Genomic DNA, 13,848 nt, shown 5'->3' with positions numbered 1-13,848 from the left:
AAGACTAGGGAAAACGTGGGCCCTCTCTGGAAGGAAACGGGAGACCTGGTTACCTGGGATACGGGGAAGGCTGAGGTACTCAATGATGTTTTTGCCTCAGTCTTCACCAGCAAGTGCTCAAGCCTCACCGCCCAAGTCGCAGAAGGCAAAAGCAGGGACTGAGAGAATGACGAGCCGCCCATTGTAGGAGAAGATCAGGTTCAAGACCATCTAAGGAACCTGAAGGTGCACAAGTCCATGGGACCTGATGAGATTCATCCATGGGTCCTGAGGGAACTGGCAGATGAAGTTGCTAAGCCACTATCCATCGTATTTGAGAAGTCGTGGCAGGCTGGTGAAGTTCCCACTGACTGGAAAAGGGGAAACATAACTCCCATTTTTAAAAAGGGAAAAAAGGAAGACAGGCCAGTCAGTCTCACCTCTGTGCCTGGGAAGATCCTTCTGGAAGCCATGCTAAGGCACGTGGAAGACAGGGAGGTGATTCGAGACAGCCAGCATGGCTTCACCAAGGGCAAGTCCTGCCTGACTGACCTAGTGGCCTTCTATGGTGGAGTGATTACATCAGTGGACATGGGAAGAGCTACAGATGTCATCTATCTGGACCTTTGTAAGGCCTTTGACACGGTCCCCCACAACATCCTTCTCTCTAAACTGGAGAGATATGGATTTGGTGGGTGGACTGTCCGGTGGATGAGGAACTGGTTGGATGGATGCATCCAGAGGGTAGTGGTCAATGGCTCAATGTCCAGATGGAGATCGGTGACGAGTGGCGTCCCGCAGGCGTCCAAATTGGGACCAGTACTGTTCAATATCTTCATCAATGACATAGACAGTGGGATCAAGAGCACTCTCAGCAAGTTTGCAGATGACACCAAGCTGAGTGGTGGGGCTGACACGCCTGAGGGACAGGATGCCATCCGGAGGGATCTGGACAAGCTCGAGAAGTGGGCCCGTGTGAACCCTACGAGGTTCAACAAGGCCAAGTACAAGGTCCTGCACCTGGGTTGGGGCAACCCCTGGTATCAATACAGGCTGGGGGATGAAGGGATTGAGAGCAGCCCGGCCGAGAAGGACTTGGGGGTACTGGTGGATGAAAAGCTGGACATGAGCCAGCAATGTGCGCTCGCAGCCCAGAAGGCCAACCATATCCTGGGCTGCATCAAAAGAAGCGTGGCCAGCAGGTCGAGGGAGGTAATTCTGCCCCTCTACTCTGCTCTGGTGAGACCCCACCTGCAGTGCTGCATCCAGCTCTGGAACCCTCAGCACAAGACAGACATGGAGCTGTTGGAGCGGGTCCAGAGGAGGGCCATAAAAATGATCGGGGGATGGAAGGCCTCTTCTATGAAGAAAGGCTGAGAAGGGTTATTCAGCCTGGAGAAGAGAAGGCTTTGGGCTGCTTATTGCAGCCTTTCAGTACTTAAAGTGGGTCTATAAGAAAGGTGGGGACAAACTTTTTAGCAGGGCCTGTTGCGTCAGGACAACAGGGAATGGTTTTACACTAAAAGAGGGTGGATTTAGACTAGATATAAGGAAGATGTTTTTTACGAAGAAGGTGGTGAAACCCTGGAACATGTTGCCTAGAGAGGTGGTAGATGCCCCATCCCTAGAAACATTCAAGGTCAGGTTGGACAGGGCTCTGAGCAACATGATCTAGTTGAAGATGTCCCTGCCCATGGCAGGGGGGGTTGGACTAGATGACCTTTAAAGGTCCCTTCCAATCCAAACTATTCTATGATGCTATGATTCTATGCTTACAGTACAACAGAGCATTGTAGTCTGTACATTACCAGTAGGAGTTGAGGCATCTGGAGTTAAACTAATTGCCCATTAATCATTCTAGAAAACTCTGGCAAAGTCATAAAAGTCATGCAGATTTCTCACCCCCCCTACATCTGCATCACCTACATGGCACACTTTCCCCAAGGCAGAAAAGCAGTGATTCTCAATCAGCCGCCTGACCCAGTGGCTGAGTTGAAAAGGACTGTGGCTTGGAGATCATGAACACATAAAAGACAAAGTGGTCCAAAGCTATCCTCCCCTTCCTCCCAGTTTGTGTTTGTGATGGACAAGACAGAGTGTTGAGCACCAGAGGGAGAAGGCTTCTTCTTGGCCAAGGTTTCAGTTAACAGGAAGCACCCCTGATAAGAAAGCAGTAAAATGCCCAAACTGGGGAAAAAGGACTGAGATGGCAGCATCTGCTTAAATCAGTCTAGACTTTAAGCTGTGTAGCTGTGTTGGGTGGCCTCGAAAGCTGCAATTTAGCCCAAGATTATACCTGGACAGAAACTCTAATAGAGGGCTAGTGGCAAAACACAGCTCCAAGGAAAATGGCTCTGCCCATACGCTCTCACTTCACCCCCTGCACTTCCTCACTCAGTCTCAGTGCCCATGGTGTGCAGTGGCACAGGCATTGCTTTATTATCACCCCTTGAGACACGGTGATCAAGGTTATGAGGAAACGGCTGAAACCTGTTTGCTGCTAAGTCAGGGACCAGCATTGCAGAAAAAAGAAGCTCCTTCATTGACCACATGCTACCATCTTAGATTAAAAACACAGAGCCCAAATAGTGATGCAGCTGTAGAAAAGTAAGATAAGATAAGATAAGATAAAAAACTTTAAAAATGCTACTAATAATCAGAGCTCGCAATGCCAGGAGAGTCCTTGCACAGGCAGTAGAACCAATGGTCTTATCTGCTCAAAGGACTTTCTACCTTCGAAAATAGAGCTTTGTAGCACAATTCTTTCATTTCATATCCATTTAATTTCAGAGTATTTCTCGTTCTGGAAAACCAGCCACATATTTGCCAGACCAGACTTTCTGATGAGGTCCCCAGTAACACCTACTGCAACTGGCTGAAAGAAGATAGACAAGCACATTTTGATTTAAAGAGTTTAGGGTTTCTAAATCACAAGTCCCCTGTTTCAACACAGCAGCCAGTGCTGCTGCTTTGTTTCTGCCTCTTTAGCTGATAGGTGCTGTAATGGGAAAGGGCAGGCATTAACAACTGGCAATCAATATTTCTGCAATTTGGTGCTCAGAGTGAATGTTTCACTGTAAGCACCAGTGGAGAGGAGGAGAGGACTGGGTGACTGTAGTGAGTGTTTATTACCTCGGGAATAGTTGTTCCTGCCTGTGGCAAGGACTGGACTCCAAAAGTCGATGTGCCTGTCCACGGACCACGTTGTGCAGTGCTGATCTCCAAAGTCGAGAAATGTTGGGGTGCTATTACATATATACAGCCAGGAAAACTGCTCCTGGAAGTTTTCACAGGACATCCTGCAGAGAATGAGAAAATCTCACCTTTCAGTTTGAGACACCAGTCAGGTACTCACATTCTCCCCCCGTGTCTTTAAAAGGGGATTACAGAGAGCACTACAGGCTGTAGCTGAGCTGGCTGATACCTTGCAGAAGAGGTCAGCTCTCAATGCATTTGGGCTGCCTTAACTGCATCTAAAGCCCCAGGGAAATTACAGCCCTGCTATCTCCAGCACATCTCTGCCACTGCACCTTGCTTTGCCCCTCCACAGTGTCCTGCCCCGCACTCATGCTTTGCTCAAGCCTGCAGTGCCTATCTCAGACCAGCCTGCTGTTCCCCTGCTGTCCTCAGAGCCTCACGGGGCAAGTGTGCACTTTCTGAATAATAATAGCTTTCCTCAAGGATGGCTCACACATGGCTGAACTGGATCTGAGAGTAATCAGAGGCAGTGAAAAAACACAAGCACCTGCAGAGCGGTCAAGTGCACAAGCTCTTTGACCGGCTCAGCCACCTGCCCCCTCCGAGCACCAGCCAGTCCAAGGTTCAAGCTAGGCGCTTTATGGGGAAGGGCAGTGTGACATAGTGACTAGGTCTCAGAGAGCTGGATTTTTCCTTCTCTCACTTTTCATTTTTTTCACCAGCTTGTTACTGAATCTTGGCCAGCTCCATTTCTCCAGGTCTTGTTTCCTCTGAAACCATGGGGGCAGGACAACCTCCAATCTGTTGTTTGCACACAGCTAACATAGGGTGCCTTGAGCCATCACTAAGAGCAGAGAACTGCCTAAATGACTCTTTTTTTCATAATGAACACGAACAGAAAACCTGGTAGATGAAGGATTGATAGGGAAATACCAGAATTCTCCATCATCCTTATTTCTGAGGAGGGCTTCTCTGAATTTAGGCTCAACATGGTCCCACTGAGGAGAGCTGCAAACAGAAATAAATCAACAAGCAGATGTGAGGCACAATTTTCCATCTCTCTGGCCAGCCCATTCCTTTAACCAGCCCGTCAAGTCATGAGGGATCAGGAGGGGTGAGCAAACTGCACATTGGGAGCAGGACCGTGCTCGATACTTTCATAGCTAAGGTATACCTTCATACCTTCAAGGCCAGCAAACAGAGCTCTGCACCTTTGCTGTGCCTGCCTGAGTTGCCCACTCTGGGATGGCGAATCCTGCCTCTGCCCTCCAAGCCTCGGTCACTTGTCCCCATGCTGGAGAGGCTAGTGAAGTACCAAGGCATAGCACTCTGAAGTGCTGATATTACATTGACGTGTAGAGGGCACATTAGCCAGTCAAATGTGTTGTTCCCAAGCAGCATGTTTATAATTAAGTGATAATTGTACTTTCTGCAGAGTGTAAGATAAATAAACAGAGCATGAATCAATAATTTATTGATTTATGCAGCTTACCTGTGAACGCGCTCTACTGACATTTCAATTACAGTTAGGATTATAGTTCACCCTTCCAAAAAATGGGAGGATGCTGTCTGAGCAGATAGCTATTATCCCGGCCTTAAACATGTCTGCACCACCCGCCAACCCATCCAGACACAACATGCTAGCCTGACTTTTCTCAGTAGAGAAGTTAGGAGTGTTCCTAGCAACAGGGAGAGGTGGGATGCTATTAAATCACATGAGTGACACCTGAATATCTCTCTAGTCAGGAAAATACTGATGCAATTCCACCAGGAAAACTAACATCTATTTATTTACAAAACACTGTTGCAGTCTTCCTCTGTATCATTCCTTTCCCCAGGAAAGAGAAGTTAGCTTATACACACAGCAGAAAAGTGGTCCCTGCGTCTCCAAAGCTTGGAAGGATCCAAAAGATCAGTTCAAGCCATCCAGCAGCACTTAGCCTTTGCGATAACCAAGGACCCTTTTTGTCTCTTTGTGTTCAATACTGCATAAAAATACTGCCCTTCTCTCATGGACTCTGCTAACCATCCTTTTCCCAGATTCAGACTCATGGGAGGGGAAGAAGGAGCAGGAAGGTGGATGCACGATTGCTGCAGGAGAATTCAATAGAAGCAGCCAGCCAGTGTCTAGGGGCATGGCCAGAGCTTACTCCAGGTAATAACTCTTTCATCCACAAGTTATCTGGAATTACCCTCTTGGAAAAATGTACACATAGACAAAAAGGGATACCTGAGCTAGGCCTAGTGAGGAGCACATATAAAATCAATGCTGCATTAGTTTTCCCTGGATTGGATTTCTGTGAGCAGTTGCTTTGCAGATGGAAATAATGCTTCTAATGAATTGATTTAGAAATATCTGCTTCATTATAATGGGTGCAAGGCAGAGGTCCTTCACAATTAGCCTACAAAAGAGTGATTCTCCTTATGAGATTAAAGCTTTAAGACCATACTCATCACTCCAGGGCCCCTTCCACTCCCCATGGCCCCACGGATTCCAGATCCTGATGATATGTTTCCAGCCATTCTTGTAGCGTATCTATAAAGAGGAAAGAAAAATAAACTCAGTCACAGCTTTTCACAATTGTGATATTCAGTGAAGAGATGGGTAATAAAATGGATCTTCTTCTATACCTTGGAGGCCTGGTTTAAATTCTGATCTCATTTGACTGCAGCTAAAAATGAGTGCCTTTTGCTACATTGTAAAGGAATGAAGTGTGGGAGAAAACTGCGCCCATTTTGCTCTCCCGAGGACAGTGAATAGCTGACGCAGAGGGAAGGAGCAGCATTACTGCCACACTGTATGACTTCAACGGCCTTGGGAAAGTCCAGTGCCTAATCCTGCACATCTGACGCTGTGAGTCAGCAAAGGCAGAGACTTTGAGGAACCAGGCCGCTAGACTGCCTGGAGTGAATGTCGACAGTCAGCACGGAGAGATGAGGACAAACAGAATCTGCGTCTCTAGATCTACAGTATTGTGGTTTCCAACAGCTGGAGTTTTGTGCTTTTCTCCTCTTGCTGTCACTGCTTTAAGCCAGAAGCAACTCGTTTTCACCGGTGAAGCTGAAATGGCGGAAGTGGAAGGGAGAACCAAAGTTTTTTGTTTCTGGCTCTCCTTACGCACACAGGCAGTGTGGCAAGCAAATGCCACGTCAGTCTCTTCCCAGGCAAAGGCTCAGCCTCTGGCCAGCCTTAAATCATCTCCCCACAGGACACCCCCCTGGATGCCTTGGCCCTCCTGTAAGGTGGGACAAAGACCGTTTCTCCTCTCTGCACACATCATGAGCAGCAGGAAGCTGAAACAACCCGCTTCCTCTCCAACAGGATTCGGGATCCTTCCACCCCTGTCTTGAGGAGAGCCAGCTGGGACCTTCTCTAGAGCCTGGCAACCCCCATCCTTCTATTTCGGAGCCTCTTGCCTACAAGCAAGTGTCCCCTGAGAAGCAGCACACTGACTATGGCACAAAACATGCCATGGCATGAGGGGCTATAAACCAAAGCCAGGCGCATACAGGAAATCATTAAAGGGAGGGGGAGAAGGGAGAAAATAGCTTAGGGAAAACAACATCTCCTTTCCAAAGTACTTTAAGTTCCTAGATTAAAATACGTTGTAGCTGTCTTGCTTGATAGCATAGCCATTGTTTGGTTTCCTTCTTGGCCTTGCTCACTGTTAACACTCCCTGTGCGCACTACAGCTTACTGGGGCAAGCCATGTTCTGACTTCTGCTGGTAAAAAATCCTTCAGTTCTTTTGAGCTGTGTGATAAATTGGTCTTGTTTTCAGATCAGTAATATTAACATCTAGCCAGGAGAAGTTCTGCATGAGTAGAGCAGCTTTAAAAGATGGAGAAATGCTATTCTTGAACCAGCAAGTTATTTACTTTTCACACAGTGATTTTTGGCAGCTTATGATTGAGCTGAATAAATGTAGATTTACATCGTATGACAAATCCCAGAATTTCAGCCAGTGCTTCTATTCCCATTTGAAATGAAAAAGTGAATTTTTAAAGAGTCAGCATGGAATGAAAATCCCCAGAAATGCTGTATTTGCTGTTGAAGTGTCCCAAAACAAAAGTGAATTTAAGTTGCATTTTTCCATTAGAAAAAACGATAGGATTCAGATATCCTCCCTCTTCCCATTGTGCCAGAATGCTTCCATCTCCTGGAATTTGAACTATGTGTTTTCAACAATCCCTCCTAAGTGTGAAGCTAATTAAAATTACTCTGAATGGAACAGCAGTGTGACTGCCCTGTAATGGATCACCAGTACCAGATCACGAGGCAGGAACAAGTCCTTGATCTTACCTTCACAGCTCCTGTGACAGTGTAGGCATGACCCTGTACAATCCCATTCCTCAGCTCTACGTTCCTCCTCAGCTACAGAAGGGAGAAAGCACAGCTTTTAGCTCTCTGCCACACTGCAAAGGTATGGCCATCAACTCCCAGAACTATCATTTGTCATGCCAGAAAAAAAGACTTGGTTTTGACTACAGCAGTATCTCAGATATAGTGGCTCCAGAGGAATGTGACTGTTGTTCCTACCGCAGCCATAAGTAGCCCAGTAAATTTAACAAACCTACAGGTCTTCATATATTTGCAAGTTCTTCAATGGTCCAGAGCTGCTTGCAACTGCAGAATGACCTGGACTGGGTCACTGGGAGGGTTAGAGTCCCAGAATTTCCCTGCCACCCACAGCTCTGTGTCAGCCACCTGAGCTGAGGGGCTAGTCCTTGGCTTGTTTGCAACAGCTGAGTTTTGTGTCCTGATGAACCAGGCACTACAGAAGCAATGCCACGGACTTTGCAGTCTTCCCTTACATGCTGTAAGAGAAACCTTGGCAGCTTTTTAGCAAGATACTTGCTGAAGATCACAAAGCCTTTTGCAACTTCCCAGCATTAATATCAGTAGCCTGCAAATCACAATGCGATAATAGCATCCTCTTGCAGAAAAGAGGTGTATTTTGGCCTTGCTAGAATCGATCACAAAGCTATGAGGCCAAAATCAGCCCTGCTGCAAGAGTTTACCACCATCACAGTGGAATTAGCCAGGAGAGAAGCCACAGACCCCTCTCTGACAGACCAATCCATCTACATCTACCCAAAAGCCTTTACATTACTTACTGCATAACCTTATCTACTTTCTGCTGCCAAGATCTCTCCAGGCATCCATAAGCTGTAACTATTACATGGAGTGATTATGGACTTCCTTTTTCACTCAAAAGAGCAACCTTTATGCAAATATGGTAAACCAAGAAAAGCATGCTCCTGGCCCTGTGACTTACCTGGCCTGAGGTGCTACACCCCATCAGACACTGTGATTTGTCAGCTGCTTTCAGTATCTCCTCTAGATCAGGAGGGGGATCCTTCAATGAAAACTGCACTTGGACTCCACCTGTGAGGTCTACTAAAGCATCAGAAAGGTAGCCTCCATGCAAGTTCTGGTAGGAGCCCCGTAACCTGGGGGGCGAAGGAACTTAATTAGTCCTTACACCGTGTTTTAATAAACAATGTACAGTGAAGGTTTCCAAAATGGACTGAGGCGGTGAGCCTGGGGTGTGTAGACATTGGGGCCAGGTAATGAAAGGAAACGTGATTGAAATACATGGCCAGACAAAACACATGCCCTGTGGAATGAATGAGGGAAAGAGGGACTTTTCCCTATGTATTCACTCACATCTGAGGCAGCTGTCTAGAGTCATTTACAGACAGTGGAAAATAATAAGGTGCATCTCATGCCAATGCAGACATTTTAGGGAGATAAGCTGCATCTCATCTTGAAGTATCCAGTTTCCTTCTTCTGCACAGGAAGGGAGCCAAGGGTAACTAGTTCAAGTGGATGTTCCAGCTCAAATGGAGCTGAACTGTTAGCTTCTACATCATACTTTGTCATGACTCTTCACAAAAACGGCCAGTATCCCTTTTGCAAATGAGAAATAATAAGAAGAGAGAGGTGAAGGTATTTGCCCATGCTTCCAAGGCAAAACAGAAACAAGTTTTCAGCACTGTTCCCAATTCACTCTGCTAGAATGCAATAATAGGGTAATAATTTAATATTGCCAACACAGTCCTTGTTGTTTTTATCGTGTGCTTTTTATTGAGACAGCAAATAAGCTGGAACATGCCGTACTTAGAGCAGGTAGAGCATGCTGTTAAACCCCACCATACACACTGTATTTAATGAATGTAATCAAATGAAGTCTGCGGCTAATTGTATTTTGAAGGGTTGTCCTTGTCCTACACTGATGAAAAGAATTTGTCATGGGCACTGGGGAAAAACTTCTCAAATGGGAATCTCATAAACAGCATCGCTTGCAACTTTAATTTAATAGAGGTTTGGTTTGCTTTGTAATTAAAATATTATGCAGCAAATTGATACTGAATCCTGAGTCAACTTTTCTGAGATATCTCAGGGCAAAATGCATCCTATTCCTGAGTGACTCAGATGCTGCTTTAACATTTGCATATTCCTAACCAAATCTGCCAAAATAATTAGCTCTCTTCTTCAGCTCCTCTTTACTGCATTGTGAATGTTACACCAACTTGATGGAGGGCATGTGCACCAAGTTCCAGCCCTTCATACTACCCCTAGCACAGGAATTTCTCTTCAGCACATTTAAAGACGGGCAGTGTTACAGACGCTAAGGGACTACATTCTGATCCCTTCTCTCCTCAGAGGATTTTTTAAAATTATTATCTCTTTATTAATCGTTATTAACCCTGCAGTACTCTGGGGACATCAGCCACAAATCAGAGCTCTTTGTGTGAAATGAGAGCTGACCAGACACTCAGAAGAGTGTATGTGTTGTGCCTGGGCATGTTTTTCAGTCACGCTTCCTCTCATTGCCTGCTCCAAATATCTGCATGATCTCTGATTAGTGACTGTAAACAGAGGTAATCCCTGCTTAGAGTCTGCAGTTTTAAACAGAGGAAAATATGGAAAGGAAAACAGAAGCAAAGATGTTTGCTTAAAGTAAGGAGATGCCCAGCCCCTCTTGTGTCACCAGCCATTGCCCTGTGCATTTTACTTCTCAGGCATTAACATCCCAGAGTTGGACTGGGTGCATTTAGGTCATCAGCCTCAGACCAACATCTCCAGGTTATATTGGCCCTGTGTTTGCATGCCGCCACAGTTCCTTACATAAGCGCAGCACAACATACACAGCTGTAAGCCTGAACTCCTTCCTGTCTGTGCTGCGTAAAGCAGAGGGTGAAACCACTGGTAGAAAGCATTCAGCACTGGGTGGAAGAATAAACCAGGTATATTTACTTGGCATATGCTTTTTCCAGCAAGGATGGCCAGAATTCATTTGACGTTCGAGGGTGTACAGACAGGTATCTTCCATTTAGGAATGGCAGCTGGTCATCTATCACTACATCCACCCAGTCTCCATATTGCCAGAACTGGAAATAAAAAAAAAAAAAAGGAGAGAGAAAAGAATGAGCCTCTTTTAAGAGCTAATATTCATGCCAAGCAACAGCCCCCTGAAATAGCACAGGAATTATTCTAAAGCATGGATATGTGCAAGTTCTCTCCTGAACTGCTTCAGGCTAATGGTCCATATTGTTAAACAAGCTACCAAGTGGCTGGATTTCCCAGTGGCAGGCAAGTCATTTGGGAATATAAATAGTCCTGCAATCAGTGGGAGGAAAAAGTCAACATAGGAAATATGCTAATATTATTGGGCAATAGCAAGAACTCAAGACGATAAAGAACAATCATGCAGAAGGTTCAGTGAGCCTCACTCCTCAGCTGCACTTGGATTTTCCCCTGCAGCACAGCTCTTGGCCAGAGAGCCTCTGTCAAGATCCAGTCTTTAGATTTTCTTTCCTCTGTGTTTCAATTAAGACTCTGACGTGCTGTCACGGACAGGGATAGTGTAGTGACTAAAGACTGTTTTGAGATGTTATCCACCTCCTTGATAGATGAGGAGGACGCAGGCGGTCTCTCCAGCATGTGGACAGAGCAGGTGTTTCTCCAGCTGATCCAGCTGACGAAATCTTTCAAGGGAGAAGATAGGGAAAGAGATCTGTGGGGATGAACTAAAGAAGCCATTTCCAGAGTCATTAGCAGATTAATGTAGCTTAGCATGATTCGCAATCATAAGAGGCCAAGCTCTTATTTGCAGTAATGCTAAGGACTCCAGTGGAAGTATGCCAGCAATAGATTTAGTCTAGCATGATTTTATTTCAACAGCTTTGGTCAATGAAAAACGCCAAAATGAGCTGTTCTGTTAGAAAACCACAAGACCAGATCTGCCCAGCAGCAAAGCAGCTTACAGTCTGCTAAGCCGAAAGCAGGTTTGATCCTACTTACGTTCTGCCTCACCCCAGCCTCTCAGTTCCTACATTAGTGGCAGCAGGAGGCGGCAGGGTTGGACTCTCCGAACTGAGCTCCAGGAGTGGTTTGAGCCTTCTGCTTGATTTTGGCAGGATGGGGTTGGGGGAAAAGCCTGCCACTGGCTGTCCTCTGCCCAGAAGAGAGACAGGCAAAAGGACAGTCTGAAAGGAGCTGTCCTTTCGGTCACTTGATGTGCCCTCCTGTCACCAGTCAACACTTTGCAGCAGGTCTGTACGGAGAAAAAGCGTGACATCCAGCCACATCTCCCCATGGTGCTTCGTGTGCAAACACAACAGGTAAACAAGGAGAAAAATATGGAACTGCCTGTGGGGATTAATGCAGTCCAAACCCACTGAGGGACATTTTTCCAAAAGCCAAGTTCCTTGGCCATCTTTGGCAGGGAGCTCGAACTTGGAGGCCTTCTGAATGCAGCACTGTATTTTTCTTCAGCTGGATAAGGAGAGCTGCTTTGTCCTGACTGCCACAGACTTTCAGATCGTGGTCTCATCTGAGCTCACAAGGACAGGAAAAGCCACAATGGGAATGAAAAACCTCATGGAAAGTCCTAGGATACTCTGGGAATGCAAAAGTGGTACAAGAGAAGCCATTCTCCCCCATATGCCTTCAGAGAGGGCCAATGCGTTCACTTTTTGGCTTGAGAATTTGGCTTCATGAAATTTCTTTATACCCTCAGGATTTAAGGTACTGCAGCTGGCAACATGACAGTAAATGAAACAAAGAATCCCTGTTTAGGCAGGCTGCAAAGAGGGAATTTCTTCGCTTCCACATTTGTGGTGAGCCTTTTAAATCAGGACTTCATTTTCCTGGGCTTAGAAGAGGAAGAAAAAGAAACGGACAGTTGCAAGATGACAACAACATGCCTAGGGTGCTGCTGGTTGTAGAGGTAATACTGTGTGGTTATTTTGCCTCCTTTTTTCCCTCCCTTGACAGGGATCTTAGAGAAATCCAGTTCTGGAAGTGAGCAAGGTGAAAATCCCATGCCTTTCAACCACTCTCTTTTGCATGGTGTTAAAAGGCACCTTTTGGATGTGTCCTGAAACTGAGGTTTTGGCCACTCATGGCCTTTAAAGATCTCATCAGTTTCTTCCTGAGAGCAGGGACATTAACACTCACGGCAGATCTCCCCTGTTTTGAGTTGATGCACTGTGCCATAACCCCCTGTAGTCCCTGCAGAATATTTCTGGTTTTTTCCCCGGCTGAGCTGCTGCTGCTCACAACGCGCGGCACACCCTGCCTCACAGGCATCAGAGTTTCTGTGGCAGAGAAAGTGATTCCTATACAAACACGGAACTAACAGAATTCCTGGTGGAATAACGTCATTGTAATTATTCCCTAGATAAAAATGTCACCCATCTTAAGCACTTCATCAGCTGTAGTTAACACCCTTAACTCTTGCAGCTGAATAGCCAGTGTAGTGTAGGAAGACTGGAGCAGCCCTTTGTATTCCCAAGAGGCAACATGCTCCAGATCCAAAAAGGTGAAAAAAAGATATAAGCTAAAATTTTTATATTAGCATGTTATATGCCTTGTTTGCGATTCTTCACTGAACTGAGGACTGGTGGCTTAGCCTGTGGATGGCAGTAAAATATCTTTGATAGAATAATTGAAAGGCATTGCCAAGAAATATTTCCATTCAGAGTAGCTTTCTCAGGGGTTTATTGCTCAAGGAAAGCCAGAAACAGTTGCATTGATTTGCAGATGAGATGACAGAGAAAACATTTTCAAATACTGTGAGGTATTTATACCGCTTAAGATTTAAGGATTGCTTCTAACTAATCTTTTCAAAGCTTTCATGAAAGACAATCTAGCTTGCATTCTTTTAATGTGTTTTAAGCAGACTGGTGTCCCTTTAGCTGGTTTATCTCATACAGCGCACCTCTGCGTGCTGGAAATGGGCCAAGACAGAAACATCTGGTATTCTGAGGAGCAAAGGAACAGAGCAAAATTTAGACTGCCCGCAAGATAATCCTCCTGGTGCTCTCCATGAGAGCTCCAGCAGGTCAAAGAAGTCTCACTGCCAGAGCTCTTCGCTTGGTACTGAACTGCGTATAACAAAATAGATTTAGGAAAAAAGGGGATGATGAATGGCTGAGTATATACTGATTCTCTCTACATCCAGTTTAGCTTCTGGAGTTTAATGGTACTGCAAGTGTTTCTAATCCTACAAAATATTTGGTCGACTCAGATACAAGCAAGCAGGGCCTGCCAGTTACTATCCCAGTCACCCTCCTGGGAGATTCAGAGAATTTCAAGAGTTGATAGAAAGTAAGATTTACTAAAAAGCCTTGTACCTCTCTCTGAAACAATTCTCTTTTC

At 45.7% G+C, this 13,848-nt stretch overlaps 1 protein-coding gene across 1 annotated transcript in view; it reads right to left on the bottom strand.

The window, feature by feature from the left end:
* Positions 1 to 13,848, bottom strand: part of CAPN13 (calpain 13) — a 46,178-nt gene that overhangs the window by 19,905 nt on the left and 12,425 nt on the right. Inside the window, exons 4-9 of the mRNA XM_075148168.1 lie at positions 10,441 to 10,574; positions 8,456 to 8,630; positions 7,480 to 7,551; positions 5,628 to 5,713; positions 4,111 to 4,185; positions 3,112 to 3,278 (exon numbers count right to left, since the gene is read on the bottom strand). Coding sequence (XP_075004269.1) covers positions 3,112 to 3,278; positions 4,111 to 4,185; positions 5,628 to 5,713; positions 7,480 to 7,551; positions 8,456 to 8,630; positions 10,441 to 10,574 — 709 coding nt within the window. The remainder of the gene's footprint in view (positions 1 to 3,111; positions 3,279 to 4,110; positions 4,186 to 5,627; positions 5,714 to 7,479; positions 7,552 to 8,455; positions 8,631 to 10,440; positions 10,575 to 13,848) is intronic.

The sequence above is a fragment of the Calonectris borealis genome, chromosome 3 (genome assembly GCF_964195595.1).
Source record: "Calonectris borealis chromosome 3, bCalBor7.hap1.2, whole genome shotgun sequence".
In the NCBI taxonomy this organism is placed as follows: Eukaryota; Metazoa; Chordata; class Aves; order Procellariiformes; family Procellariidae; genus Calonectris; species Calonectris borealis.
This window is presented reverse-complemented; position numbering and strand designations above follow the sequence as displayed.